Source organism: Leptonotus elevatus, chromosome 6, assembly GCF_054856555.1.
Source record: "Leptonotus elevatus isolate MCC_2025b chromosome 6, RoL_Lele_1.0, whole genome shotgun sequence".
NCBI lineage: Eukaryota > Metazoa > Chordata > Actinopteri > Syngnathiformes > Syngnathidae > Leptonotus > Leptonotus elevatus.
This window is the reverse complement of record NC_141244.1, coordinates 27,439,963-27,453,455: the sequence shown is the minus strand read 5'-3', so window position 1 is coordinate 27,453,455 and position 13,493 is coordinate 27,439,963. Positions and strand designations below refer to the sequence as shown.

Sequence of the window (13,493 nt, the reverse complement as noted above, 5' to 3'; positions counted from 1 at the left end):
GCGCATGCGCCTTAGTATTGTTGCTGCAGAACCAGTTAGCTACCTTAGCATGCTAACGTCACGACAGAACCCGTGAGCTGCATTAGCACATCTTTGAGTGGAGGAGGCGGCGGCTACTTGTGAATACACAGCGTCTTTATTGTAAAAGAGGTAGAGAGAATACAGATGTTTCACTGTACAGGAAAAAAGGACAACATTTATCATACACACACACAAGCCCGTTTAAAAAAAACAAAAGCAGAAAGAAACATAGAAAGTCTTTGGATTTTCTCGATTGCCCTCATTGGCTGTGTTGGCGCCGCAACGTCCATGTTGATCTTTTCGTGTGCTTCAAACCACAACAACGCAATCGGCCCTCGCGCACCGTTAGTGGAAAATTGACAACCCCTGATGCTAATATTACAAATCAAGTCGCACCCTGCATGCACACGACACAAACGTTCACGTTCACCCCCCCGCCCAAAAATCAAATCAAGCACAAAAGCCGAGAAGGGAAAATGAAAAGAAGTGCGATGCGACCAAGTGGGGGAGCGTGAGATCATTCGTTCTGTCTTTGTCGCTCCTCAATCTTTATGTCTGGCGGGGGCGGGGCTAGTGTGGAGGTCGTGGATCAGTCAGAGTTGTCCGACTGGTCGCTGCGGGGCGGGGACGTGCCCGTGCCCGTGCCCGTGCCCGTGCCCGTGCCCGTGCCCGTGCCCGTGCCCGTGCCCGTGCCCGTGCCCGGCGGGGGCGAGCTTGGAGCCTGCCAGCTCCCGTTCGCCTGATGATGTCACACAAAACAAACATTTGCCACAAATCTTGCAAAAGATTGTTTGGACTTTTGTTTTTTTAAGTTGCTTCATTCATTTGATTTTTTAACTAAATGCAAAGAAAAATATGGATTCAATAAATCAATGTAAATCAAATTAAAAACAATTGAAGCAACATTTCTTTGTGGATTTTGAAGATGTCAAAGTGCTTGAAATTGATGCTTGATTTTTTTCTGAATTAGCAAAAATATGGCTACAAATCGATTTGGAAATGACATTTCATTTACACATGATATGTTTTATTATATTTATATTCAAATATTGTATTTTTTAATTTCCGATTCATTTAAATGAATAATGAATATTTCATATTTTTCTTTTGTACTCCTATTTAATGTCATTTCCTTCATATTTGTATTAAATCATTTTGCTGTATTGGTGGTTCATTTGGATTAATACGTAATCCATCATATTATTTTTACCTATCAATTGACTAATTTATTCATCATTTCACTTTCTCTCAATTCATATTTTATATGCTAACTATTTTATTTTTAGATTGTAGTTGTGCTTAATTTATATATTTGAACGTGTTGTATATTTTTGTGGCTAATTAAGCAGCAAATGTTCTTGTATTCTTATTTAAATCATGTTGAAGTCAATATGAAAGAAGTGTTGCGAGAAATGAAAATGTGGTGCTCGTACCTGCACCCCCATTTGGTAGGCGGCCTCCCCGTTGACAGACGGGACCCCGAGGAAGAGGTCAGTGGAGAACGACCCCGACCCTGCAAGCGCGCACACGGCAAATGCAAAATCTCCGCATCATCATCATCATCATCATCATCATCATCATCACATTTTCTTTTGCCTGGGCACGCATCCTCATTTATTTGCCGTCAAAACTCACGTTCATGTCGAGTGAGGGCAGGCCTTTTTTTTTCCTGCCTAATATGGAAGTAGGCGGCTCGTTTCATACTGAAGCTCAATTTGGATTGTTTTTGGTTTTGCCCGTATGTAATAATGCATCGCTCGGCAGGAATGCTGGCAGCAGCCAATCATGTGTCCGCTGCACAATTCAGAACACGTCAATGACCACTACTGTACACCTATCCGTTTGTCTTATGCTGCCCCCTGGTGGCCAGGACAGGCACCGCAGCACGTGCATTCTTTTGAATTCACGATGATGTCGCTGTATGTTTTCAGTACAATATTGCAGAATGCTTTTTTCTCTCTCAAATACATATTGAGGGTTCCGACATTTGCCTTTACGGTTGTTGGGCCGATCACAAACGATAGTTGCCGCTTATATTCCTGATAGTCACGATTGATTTCCGATTTAGCAATTGCACAAACTAATATTAATGCTTGAAAGAATAAATCAATTGCAAAAGGAAAAATATTGACGTACCAACAACACAAATCTATTGTTTTGATATAAAGGCAGCGCTCCGCAACGGTTTTTAGCGCCACTGGCGACTGTTTTTAGGCATTTTGAAGGGATGGCATCGAAACTAATAAAAACAAACGTTAGCCCAACGAGTGGTTTTCCGTTTTCCAAGCGACGGTAGCAACTCGATGCCAGAAGGTTTGCTGGTGCGCGACGCCTGAAAACTTGTTTGATGAACAAAGCTGTGGCGAACACGCCGCGCAGCGCCGCCCTTGTTCTACTTGCCGTTCCCGCTGCCGCTGGCGCCAATCTCGCAAGGCTAGCGACATGAAGCTAACCCGATTCACGATTCAAATGTGGCGGGCGCCGTTTTTTGCTCGAGTCGCCACAACGTCTCGTTTCTGCCGGTCAAAGTCTTTGGGACCGAAAGCAAAATGCCCTTCTGGGCCGGCCCTGAATTGGAACGGCGCTGACGGTCGCGAGCGTGACGCGACGTTAACGGCGCACCTGTGGAGTTGGGCGTGTGCGGCGAGTCGTCGCCCTGCCGCGCTCCTAAAGCGTTCTTCATGGCGTACAGGTTGGCCTCCTCCTGGAACTTGCCGATGTTTTTCTTGTAGCGGATTCTCTTGTTGCCGAACCAGTTGGAGACCTGCCGGAAGGGGAGAAATATTATATTTGCCATATCAAGCCCAACAGACAACAATTGTACCAGTCGGCAGCAGAAAGTGCTTTTGCTTCCTTGCGAGTCCAATTGAGAACATTTTCAACGTTCTAAATCCATACAAAATATGACAAAACAAAGCAGAATGAAACATTTTATTTTGGCCACATTTTCGCTCTTTAGCTCATTTGTTTTCAATTACTTGTCGGATTGACAAACATGCGCCGTGTACGGTATGTTGAATGTATTTGTTTTGTTTTTCTTATGAAACTTATGTTAAGCCGGCAAGATTTTAAAATTGCCGGCCGACTTCCAAACTGTGAGAGACGCCATGCGTGAAGAGAACAAAACGGTTTTGAACGTACCGCGTAACGCGGTGGTTTGTCCTCCAGGCAACACCGCACACGGAGCAAAGTCGGGCAATCCAACATGTTGAGTAGCCCCGATTTCAAATCGAAGGTCCGATGTCGGGATGGATTATCGGTTAAGAATTATCGTTCGCGTGGCTTTACGATTGTGGGGAGGGAAATTCGGGGCTAAAATGGGGCCAATTGTCCCGCCGTGTGAACCAGACTTTTTCGTCAAATCATTTTCAATATGTAATATTTGACTCCCGCCAAAGGGACTTTTTCCCGCCAACGCAAGCCATGCGTACCTGAGAGACGGTGATCCCGCACTGCTTGGCGAGTTCTTCTTTGGCTTCTTCGCTGGGGTAGGGGTTGGACAGGTGCGAGTAGAAGTACTCGTTAAGCCCCTCGGTGGCCTGCTTGCTGAAGTTGCGTCTCTTGCGCCTGCCGGGGGCACAAACGCGTCCGATGAGCGTCCGATGAGCGACCGCCTGCGGACGCCGGCAAAGGTGGGCAAAAAGGGAGAGCTCACCTGGCATCCAGGAAGCGCGACCGGAGGATCATGACGGCCTCGCAGGTGCTCTGCTTGAGCTGCGTCTGGATGGAGCTGAACTTGCGGTGGATGATGCCGACCATGCGCTCGATCTCGCGCGGCGTGACGGGCCGCGTGCGCGACTGCTCTCGCAGCAGGTTCATCACGTGGGTGGTGAACTCGGTGCACGCCTGCGGCAGAGCGCAAACGTTCACGCGACACATGAGCCGGCGACGGCCGACCGAAGCGTGATTCCAGTGTTTCCCACAGATTTGAAATCGACTTGGGTCGGTGGACTCCAGGGGGGGGGCGGGGTCTCAGTTATTGATACTTGTCTCCTTTCGCCTCACGAGTGAGTGACGGCGAACGAACGTTACATGCGGTGCATCCAGTTGCGACACGTTTTCTTTTTAAATATATTTTTTCATAGATTTTCTTGAAAACTTCTTGGGTGTTGGCCAGTTTGCTCGGGTGGCCCGCCCAAGTATTAGCATGGTGTGGGAAACACTGGATTCCCTGACGCCCAAGTCACTCACCAGGCCAGGCCGTACGCACGTACAACACAACAGATATTACCGTCGACAACACTTCGTGGATGGGAAAATTGGTAGAATCAATTGTAATAAATGAATACATTTCTGCTGTCAAAGTTAAAGCGTTAACTAATTCATTCATCACAAAAAATGATCGCATTAATCATGTTTTAATGCAGATGAATCCCACTATTAATTTTGAGCGCAGGTGATCCTTTCGCTGACAGCCGACGTTTCCGTCAAACGTAGCGCAGGTTGCGTTCGAGCAAACACAATCGCACGCGTTCAAGTCAAGCATTTCATGAATGTTTGAATGTTTGCGTGTCACGTTTACGCGGGAGGCGACGTCGCTCGCTCGCAATTCATTTCCTACGGAAGATGGACGACAAGGCCAAAATCGCCCCCCCTCAAAGATTGAAAAACCAGACAAAAGGATTTTTTTTGTTTTTGATGCCAGCTTTGTTGTTCCGTGTGCGCCACCCACGGGTGCGACCTGCGGACCTGGTTGGCGTACCTGCTCGTATTTCTCCAGCTCGGTGTGGTAGATGCCGCGTATCTGGCCCAGCTTGCTCTTGTAGTCCGAGTGCTCCAGAGAGCTGTCGGGCGACATCCCGCCCGAGCTGGTGGCCGCCGACACGGCGGCGGCCGCCCCGCCGCCCTTCTCGGGCCCGGCCACTCCCTCGGCCAGCAGCATGTTGTCCAGGCGCACCAGCTGGGGGTCCTGGGGGTCCTCCTCCTGGTTGCTCCTAATGGACAGACCTGTGGACAAAACAACCTCAGCAAGACTGACTAACGTCAGGAGTGACTTTTCAATCTCCCTGCGCTTGAAATGATTCCGCGCGTTATACTCCCGAAGCACTTCGGCTGACTCGACTTGATAATTACACATGTAGATATTTGACAAATTACCATTTGAACGATCTGCGTCCGATTGCATTCTGGGGACGGGAATGAATGAGCTTCGGCTTCATCCCGTCAGCCCTTTTACTTTTCGATTGTGTGTGAAAATCGAATGTTGCAAATTGTCTCAATGATTGTCCGAAAGAAAAAAAAGAATATATATATATATATATATATATTGGGACTTTTATAGTTTAGCCATCAGCTCAATGAAATTCTCTTTTCTCATAGCCTTGGTTGTTGCCTACTTTTCAAGACGCATTGCTGAGGGCGCCGTCAACCGATACTGACTCCGTATTCCAACTGCACTTCGAAGGTACTGAGGAGTCCTTGTAAAGTGATTCCCGACATAGGCAGTTACGTGCGTTACGCTGAACGTCTGTTAGTCCAGCTGTTGTCTATTTTTAAAGCGAAGCTAAAGATAAGCAGTGGAGCTTATTGGCTGCTGACGAGAGAACGCCGCAAACACACCACAAGCGTGACAAAGGCAACAACAGTGCACTCGTACCTGTCTTTTCTTTAATCTCGCACAGCACGCTGAACAAGGCGGGCTTCATTCTGTGACAGTTGAGCGCATGTTTCCTGAAAACGCAATAGCAAAGACAAAAGTCAGTTTGCACTAGCAATGAGCTAACACGACACAGTTAGCAAGGAAGGCAATTTTCATTTATGGAAAACTTTTGACAGAGAGTCAACAACAAAGTGCTTCCCAAAGTTAGAGGAAGAAAAGAAAGATCATTTCCATCCCTTTATTTATTTCAAACTGGCAAATAATTGATTATGATCCAGAAAAATGGCAAAAATGTTGAACATTCAGCAAATGTCTTATTTGGAAGAAACACAAAAATAATCTGTCTGGGTTGGTTGGATGTTTGATGATTTGCGTTGAGATGATTGGGATGACGAAAAAACGCGACATGCTTCACCTTTTACGAAAAGTAATATCTCTGTGTGTACTGGACCTAAATTACTTTTTAAACCAAGTAATCAGTAAAGTAACCGTTACCTTTTAGGTAAGTGTGACAACACTGGAAAGATGACATAAGCACGCTAGCATTGTCAGGGAGCTAAATGCTAACAACACAGTCACTGACAGCCAGAACTAAGCAGGCTAATTTGGTTAGCAAGCTAAAGAGCTAGCTGATGAATGACTACAGAAATACGAAATAAGTACTCAAGCACTAGCAGCGAGCTAACAGGACGCCACAGTTGTCAATTTGGCTGGCAAGCTACGAGCCGAGGACCTCGCGAAATGTTGACAGAAACACGAACGAAAAAACAAAAACATGTCGCTACCGTTAGCAGCGAGCTAAGTGCTAACAACAGAGACGCTGACAGCCAGAACGTCAACTGGTCAACACGAGCGGCTCGGGCGGGAGAAAGACGCGAGCCTGGACGACTTCAATGACTTCTTTCGACGAATTATCTCGCGTCTAAAAGATGTCAAGTCAATCAAAATGATGTTTAATGCTGCAGCTTGGCGGCAGAGCCGTTCGCTCGTTAGCTTAGCCTAGCCAGCTAACAATGGCTACCTTCTAGGTTAGCTCCAGTGAAGGCAGACAGCAGACAAAATAAAACAAACAAATTAAATCATTATTCAGTTTATCGGAACATATTTCCCTTTTAATGTATGACTTGGTGTAATTGCAAACGAGTACTAAGCACGTGGTTAAAGGCTACAAACAACCAATGGAAGTTGGGGAAACTTTATCAGTCGCGAGTGTAAACAAATACAAAATAAATAAAGTTTGTGAAATTGAAAAGAAATCCCGAAAACGTTGACTAACTTTGCCTGCGCCTCGTCCAGACTTTGGTCGGTGATGGTCATGATCTGCTGCAGGATGTCGCCGATGTCCCGGCGGACTTCGTGTCCGTTCTCGGCGCCGTTCTCCAGGCCCGCCGCCGGTTCGTCGGCGGGCCGGTGGTGCTGCGGCTGCGGCGGCTGCGGCGGCGGCGGTGCTCGGTGCGCCATCCCGGGGTGGCCGCTCATGGCGAGGCCGCGGCCGTTGGAGGCCCCGTTGGCCGTCAGAGGCTGCTGCGGCTGCTGCTGCAACATCTCGTCGAGCGACGCGCAGTGGCGGCGGCGGCGACGACTGCTGCCGGATTGACTGATTCGAGCCAGAGCGCAAGAGCGCAAGAGCGCAAGAGCGCCACCACTCCTCCTCCTCCTCCTCCGCCGCCTCCAACGCCCACCAGGCGGCCACCAGCCAGGAGGCACCGCCCGCCGCGGACGGGTGGCCCCCTAGCGGCGGGCGCGAGCAGTGCCACGCGTTGTTTGTTGCTTCGAGTTGACAAATTCAAGAAAAAAAAGAAAAAAAGCACACGCCATGTCATTCGTTCACCCTAAAATATGATGACTTTGTACAAAAATGTTAATACTTTACCACACCCTCATATGTGCACTATGGCTTAAAATGGATTTGACATTTGTCATTGTGTGATAAATGAAAGATAATCTTGACACTGTGAAACTGTACATGCCACAAATGTGTGTGTGTGTGTGTGTGTGTGTGTGTGTGTGTGTGTGTGTGTGTGTGTGTACTTGCACATACTACATTGTGAGGACCAAAATACGTCTTTAACCATCAGATTGAGGACATTTTGGCCGGTCTTCACAACTCAGACCTCTTTTTGAGGGTCAACACTTGGTTTTAGAGTTTAGGTTTGAATTGGGTTATGGTTGAGGTGAGGGTAAGGAATGGGGGTCGGCCATCATTTGTCATGGTTGGGTTAGGTGAGGGGGTTAGGAAATGCATCATGTCAATGAGATGTCTCCACCATGATACAAAGATAAACATGTGTGTGTGTGTGTGTGTGTGTGTGTGTGTGTGTGTGTGTGTGTGTGTGTGCTTAAATTCAAACAATAACAACAACAACAAAACAATCTGTTCTAATCTTAAACAATCATTTCTTAATCTAATTTGGATAAAACAACATTGATAAACATAAACAATGCAGAACAATGAACATAATTATTTCAGATGCGTAGCAACATTTAAGAAGTGTATTTGCTAATAGCAACGTTTGAAATTTCCCAAACGAAAGCATCATCTTTGTCTTTCCTGAAACGGCGGGAAAAAAACATTTGCAGATTCCAACATGAGATGTAAAATCTAAATAACCCAAATAATGATTAAAACATGACATGAGCGACCCTTTTGATTCCATATCTGATCTTGCATCCTTAGCGAGGAGACGTGACCCGTGACCCGTGACCCGTGACCGTCTTGCCCTTTTATGTCACGAAAACAGAAAAGCCTCTTAACTCATTGACTTCTGCTTTTTTTTTTTTTCTTCAAATCTGCAAATCAACAGGAAGTGAAGCCAAACCGCAGCGCTGTCAAAAGAAGCTTGCTTGCTTGTTTCAACACGAGCGCTCCGCACAAACGCGACGCCTTCGTGACGTCATCGAGGCCCAGCAACCGCGCTGGGGAGGAGGAGGAGGAGGAGGAGGAGGAGGAGGAGGGGGGGAGGTGGTGTCTGTCGCTTCTGCTTTTGCCTGACTGCTTCTCTGCGGTGCACCTAAAAGCAGAGGGTGGGCACGCGGTTGGTCACGGCCGGGGGGGCGGGGGGGGGGGGGGGGCTTCCTGCATGTGTCTTTGCAGCTGACAGAGTTTGTGAAGCAAGTCACGCGCGCGCACACGCGCTCACACTCCAAACAATTGGCACTTTCCTCCATCCAGGCGCGGACAAGATGTGAACGTCCACTTGGCGATGTTGTAGACGAGGCCAGCACCAAAAGGCACAAAGGCACAAAGGTAAGCTCGGGATTCACGCGCCAACTGCGCGTCTGTGGACGAATGCAGGAATGTCAAAAGTTTGCTTTTGCTGGCAACATGTTCGAGGCGACAAGCTCCGACCTGCCGCTGGGCTGCTTTTGTCTTTTGCAAGACGACCTGGCCTGCAACTTCCTCTCAACAACGCCACCCAGAAAGGAAAGACTTCATCTGCCGGTTCGAGGACTTTTGACTTTTGGGGGGAATCGCACCCAGACCGACAAGGACGCGACAGCCACGCTCACTTTGAGTGTGAGGATGTTTTTCTTTTCGGTCGGAGGGCCAGCAGCAGTCGTGCCGCGACTCGCCTCAAATATGAGAAAAGATCAACTTCCGTGAATTGCTTGTGCGCAACTCGGGTCACGGCACCTCCCACACAAAGACAACCGGCAAAGAGAAAGAACAAAGTTGCGAAGACTTCAACGGGAAGTCAACTCAAAACTTTTCTTCTCAATATGTGAACACGACATCCGGATCAATATTGCGTCGGTGGAATAAGAATGAAGCGGCCATTTTGACACTTGTCGACTGAATATGACATCACAGTTGCTCAGCTAACGACCAATCACGGCTCACCTCTTTTCTGAGTTTGGTCATGTGGTGTTGTGCCGTGATTGGTCGTTACCTGAGCGTCTGTGATGTCACTTTCAAGTCAACAACATGTGGCAAAATGGCCGCCCCCGCCCGAGTTGCATCATTTTGTCTCTTCATTCATATTTCACAAACGCAATATTGACCAGAATGCCGTTTTTACACTTGTGGGGCGCTTACAACATATTATTTATTGTCAAGAAGATTTTGGAGTTCAATTTGCCTTCCAGAAAATGACGAGTCGCGTATTTGTGGGACCAATTGACACGACGCCGCCATCTTTTGTGTATTGCCAGACGCGGCATGGTGACTTTTACAGTGCTGTTTCCGTGGCAACGGGGGTCCTGCCCCACAAGCATGAGAGGGCACAGGGACTTGGTGGGAAAGGGGCGTCCAAACATAGCAACTTGTTGCTAGGCAGAATCCATGGGGCACAATCACGTGTTCCCCAAATCCGCATTCAATGAAAGAAATCCCTTCTTTCCGGTACGATTCCTATTTCTGCATTTTTCAGACTTGTTGAAGGAAAGCGCAACATCTGGAGGGGCACTGCAGCTCATCCAACATTTCACCGAACGCGTCCCGGCTGCCGCTCGGCTGGAGATCGATGGCGTGCGCCGACCCCAACGTGCACATGGCTGAAGGTGCGACCCGGACGGAGGCTGCCGACCACATTTCAAAAGACGAGGAGGACGAAGGAGAGCGGCCGCAGGAGAAAAGTCCGGATGTTCGGCGCCGCTTGTTCCAGATGTGTGCGGAGGATGCGCAACAGGTTCGTGTCAACTCGCCGCGTGCGTCCGTCCGCTCGTGCTACGTCAGTCGCCAACAAGCGTTTGGAGCTGACACGGGTCATTTTCAGGCGCATTTGGTCAAACTACTTTTAATAATGTTATTATCGCTTAGAAATGCTTTTTATTCATGTTCATTTACCGGAAGACACGAAGCATGTGATTGATTTCTCACAGTAGTTAGGAAACAAATATTCAAATGCTGTGTTTACATTTTCAAATGATCACTTCTATAGCAAGCCCAGACAATCACAATGTCCCATCACTGGTAAGGTCCTCGGGGTCTGCCACATTGGTGATGGTGAGCCGTGTGCTGCTAGCTACAAGCTACACGCTACGTGCTACGTGCTATGTGCTACGTGCTACATGCTATGTGCTACGTGCTACATGCTATGTGCTACGTGCTACATGCTACGTGCTTAACGTGACATATTGGTGGTGGGAGTAAAAAGGAATCAAGCGGAATGTTCTGGACATTCGTTAATAGACAGCTTTATTGTCATTGAAAAAATATTGATGAATCTGTTCTTAAAAATTGCGTGTGTCGCGGTTCACACAAGCTTAGCATGAATCTTCTTGCAGCTCATCATTCGCGCTCCTACAAAGTGGATTTGTTTTGTTGTTGTTTTTTGGATATGGTGGAACCTTAATTGTTGGAATGAAGTCTGACTCAAACCAAATCATACAAAATCCAAAGTCATCGTCCACACGTCGGAAATCACGTCAATCCAGTTCATCGGCTTCAGAAATTGCCATCTGTCAATTTCGCAAATGTTTGAAACCAACGAGCGACCATTCCCAACAAATGTTTCTCCCGGCAGGCGATCCTGCCGCCGGCGGACTTCCCGGAGTCGCTTTACGAGCTGCTGTGCAGCGTGCAGGAGGGCCGACGCCTCAACGACCAGCGCTGCTCCTTCATGCTGGACGGCGGCATGAGGAGGCGCTGCCACTCCGAGCCCAACGTCGCCAAACCTTCGCGCAGGGGTGAGACACACACGCACGCACGCACGCACGCATGCACGCACACGCTTGTCGAGGGGGCGTCAACCTTTTTGCAGCAGCGGAAAATTGCCAGGCTGCGGCACTTCCATATTTGGACGATTGATTAGAAGAACTTCCATGAAGTCAATAAGTGGATAAAAATGCATTATTGCAAAACACTTTCATGTCAAATCAATTTTGATTTGATGGAATAATTGACGCAAGTGAATGTAAGGGAGTGAATTAGTTTCCGACCCGATTGCACTTTTGGCCACATGGCCTCCATTTGGGATTCGAGTTGCGTCGAGCCATTTTCAACTCCAAAGAAAAACCTTTTGGCCCAAAAGCAAAACTCATTTGCCGATTGGTCAACGTGCATTTCGGGTGTCCGAGCTCCAATCCAACAAGCGGCACCCGAGCACAAATGTCACAAATATGAAGCAAGCGTGACGTACCGTTGGACAAGCACGTTAGTTTTCTGCCGTCCGTGTCCTCGCCAGTCATCTTCTCGTCCATGACGTCGCTGCAGCGCGAGGAGTTTTTCCAGCTGGTGGCGACAGCGCAGGCTCGCCGCCTGGACGGGCAGCGGGCGGCGCTGCAGCCGTCGCCGCGCGACAAGCGCAAAGGCCGCAGCTTCCGAGGGAGCTTCAAGCAGCTCTCGTTCGCCAGGCGCGTCCCCAAGACGCCCGCCGAGGACGAGCTCTACCACATGATCCTCACCACGCAGGTCAGAACACACACGGGCCGACGTTACAAACCAACGCTTTGACCGTCCAACGCATTTGCAGTCGAGCCCGGCTCGACGTCGGGTTCCCAACGCGTTAGCCCGAAGTCAAAGTTGACATTCGTAAAGTCTGGTCCGGGTTGAAGACCATCATGGAGGACGACAGAAATCCCCGACGATTTCCTGCTGAAACTGGAAGCATTTGGACAATTGCAATTTGACCTCCGAAGGCGTTTCCCGCGTTGGCCGACCAATCGGTTTGAAATGAGGCCCGCGGGCCACGTCACCTCGTTGTCGTCGTCGTTTTAGGCTCAAGGCAGGCTGGAGGAGCAGCGAAGTCGAGCTCCGGGCCCCATGGACGACGACGACTTCTTCTCGCTGCTGCTGAGGGTCCAGGGGGGCCGCATGGACGAGCAGAGGACGCAACTGCCGTGCGTGCTGCAAACATGACCAGGAAGGGAAGAAAGAAAAAAAAAAAAGAAGCTTCAACGTGAACCATTTCTTCCCAATTGGCGCACGTTGTTCAATTTGAATGTCTGCTTGGCTGGGCGGGGCTGTTGTATGGGGGCGGGGCTGTTGTGTGGGGGCGGGGCTGTTGTGTGGGGGCGGGGTTTCCCATTTGACGGCTGGGATTGTTTTCTGCCTAAAATTTCAATCATTAAAGGAAAAGTGCATCTTTGTTTTTGTCTTTGCAAACTTTTTTCACCTCTGAAAATCCTTCATGCTAACATCATTGGCAGTCATAATTGATTATTCTATCATCGATTCCATCAATTCATTGGATACAATTTCATGTCGCATTCAAGTGTGTTACAAAACCATTTTTTCTTTTCTTTTACTGTTTATTTGGTATTGTTTAGAGGTAAAAACAACAACTAAACAATAATTGTGCAAAATGACACGAGAGGGTTTGATGACCTTTTTGGAAGTGACCAAATATTGCCAATATAAAAAGTTTGTTTGGAGTCCATGTAAACGAGATGGCGACCTCAAGTAGGCAAAAATAAGCCCACGTGCACATTTTGAATGGCTACGATGCATAAAGCTGTCAAATGTGTTCGCCATGAAATAAATACATGGACTCTACACGGACTGACAGCAGTGCGCTCCAATCCAAAATCCAAAATCCAATAATCCGCTACACTGTCAGTGACTGGAATGGAATTCCGTTGGATCGAAATACGCTATATTGCGTTCACTCGGTTTCATTTTGTATTAACTTGCAACCGAACATGCAATGCTGAAGATCAATTGAAGGCGCCAAGCAGTGGTTCTCAAGCGCTGTCTCCTTCAGCCAACACAGGTGCTTCAAACGGCCAGCTAACCAGCCAGCTCTGCATGAAGCCTGATAACGACCCTCAGCTGTGTTGGCTGAGGGAGACATGGAAAACAGGCCGGATCGGGGTACTCGAGGACCGGCGTCGAGAACCGGTGGTGCAAAGAAGACGGCGACGTGTCAAAAGGTCAAACGTGCCGACGACTTTGTAAGCGTCGTGGAGACCAAATGCTGGCAAGTCTTCGCTA

General features: G+C 48.3%; 2 protein-coding genes across 5 annotated transcripts; one reads left to right on the top strand and one right to left on the bottom strand.

The window, feature by feature from the left end:
- Positions 1–114: 114 nt before the first annotated feature.
- pbx2 (pre-B-cell leukemia homeobox 2) lies at positions 115–7,319 on the bottom strand. 3 transcript variants are annotated; one of them, XM_086078270.1, is made up of 9 exons: positions 6,897–7,319; positions 5,618–5,691; positions 4,724–4,968; positions 3,677–3,867; positions 3,453–3,588; positions 2,644–2,785; positions 1,455–1,534; positions 724–760; positions 115–669 (listed from the first exon to the last, which is right to left on the bottom strand). In XM_086078270.1, the coding sequence occupies exons 1-9, from the start codon at positions 7,163–7,165 to the stop codon at positions 611–613; spliced, it is 1,233 nt and encodes a 410-aa protein (XP_085934396.1). In that variant the 5' UTR covers positions 7,166–7,319; the 3' UTR covers positions 115–610. The 3 variants fall into 3 exon arrangements, with proteins under 3 accessions (XP_085934396.1, XP_085934395.1, XP_085934397.1); XM_086078269.1 differs by having other exon boundaries at positions 115–760; XM_086078271.1 differs by lacking the exon at positions 6,897–7,319 and adding an exon at positions 6,116–6,357 and having other exon boundaries at positions 115–760.
- Positions 7,320–8,691: 1,372 nt separating this feature from the next.
- On the top strand, positions 8,692–12,518 carry gpsm3 (G protein signaling modulator 3). 2 transcript variants are annotated; one of them, XM_086078855.1, is made up of 5 exons: positions 8,692–8,867; positions 9,991–10,248; positions 11,086–11,248; positions 11,746–11,972; positions 12,279–12,518. In XM_086078855.1, the coding sequence occupies exons 2-5, from the start codon at positions 10,084–10,086 to the stop codon at positions 12,417–12,419; spliced, it is 696 nt and encodes a 231-aa protein (XP_085934981.1). In that variant the 5' UTR covers positions 8,692–8,867; positions 9,991–10,083; the 3' UTR covers positions 12,420–12,518. The 2 variants fall into 2 exon arrangements, with proteins under 2 accessions (XP_085934981.1, XP_085934982.1); XM_086078856.1 differs by lacking the exon at positions 8,692–8,867 and adding an exon at positions 8,982–9,137.
- Positions 12,519–13,493: the final 975 nt, after the last annotated feature.

Coding starts and splice junctions, on each gene's coding strand:
- pbx2 (XM_086078269.1), bottom strand. CDS start 7,165: ATGTTGCAGCAGCAGCCGCAGCAGCCTCTGACGGCCAACGGGGCCTCC. Junction 3,589..3,676: donor TCGCGCTTCCTGGATGCCAG/GTGAGCTCTCCC, acceptor TGCCCCCGGCAG/GCGCAAGAGACGCAACTTCA. Junction 1,535..2,643: donor GCACACGCCCAACTCCACAG/GTGCGCCGTTAA, acceptor GCGCGCTTGCAG/GGTCGGGGTCGTTCTCCACT.
- gpsm3 (XM_086078855.1), top strand. CDS start 10,084: ATGGCGTGCGCCGACCCCAACGTGCACATGGCTGAAGGTGCGACCCGG. Junction 11,249..11,745: donor CGCCAAACCTTCGCGCAGGG/GTGAGACACACA, acceptor TGTCCTCGCCAG/TCATCTTCTCGTCCATGACG. Junction 11,973..12,278: donor ACATGATCCTCACCACGCAG/GTCAGAACACAC, acceptor TCGTCGTTTTAG/GCTCAAGGCAGGCTGGAGGA.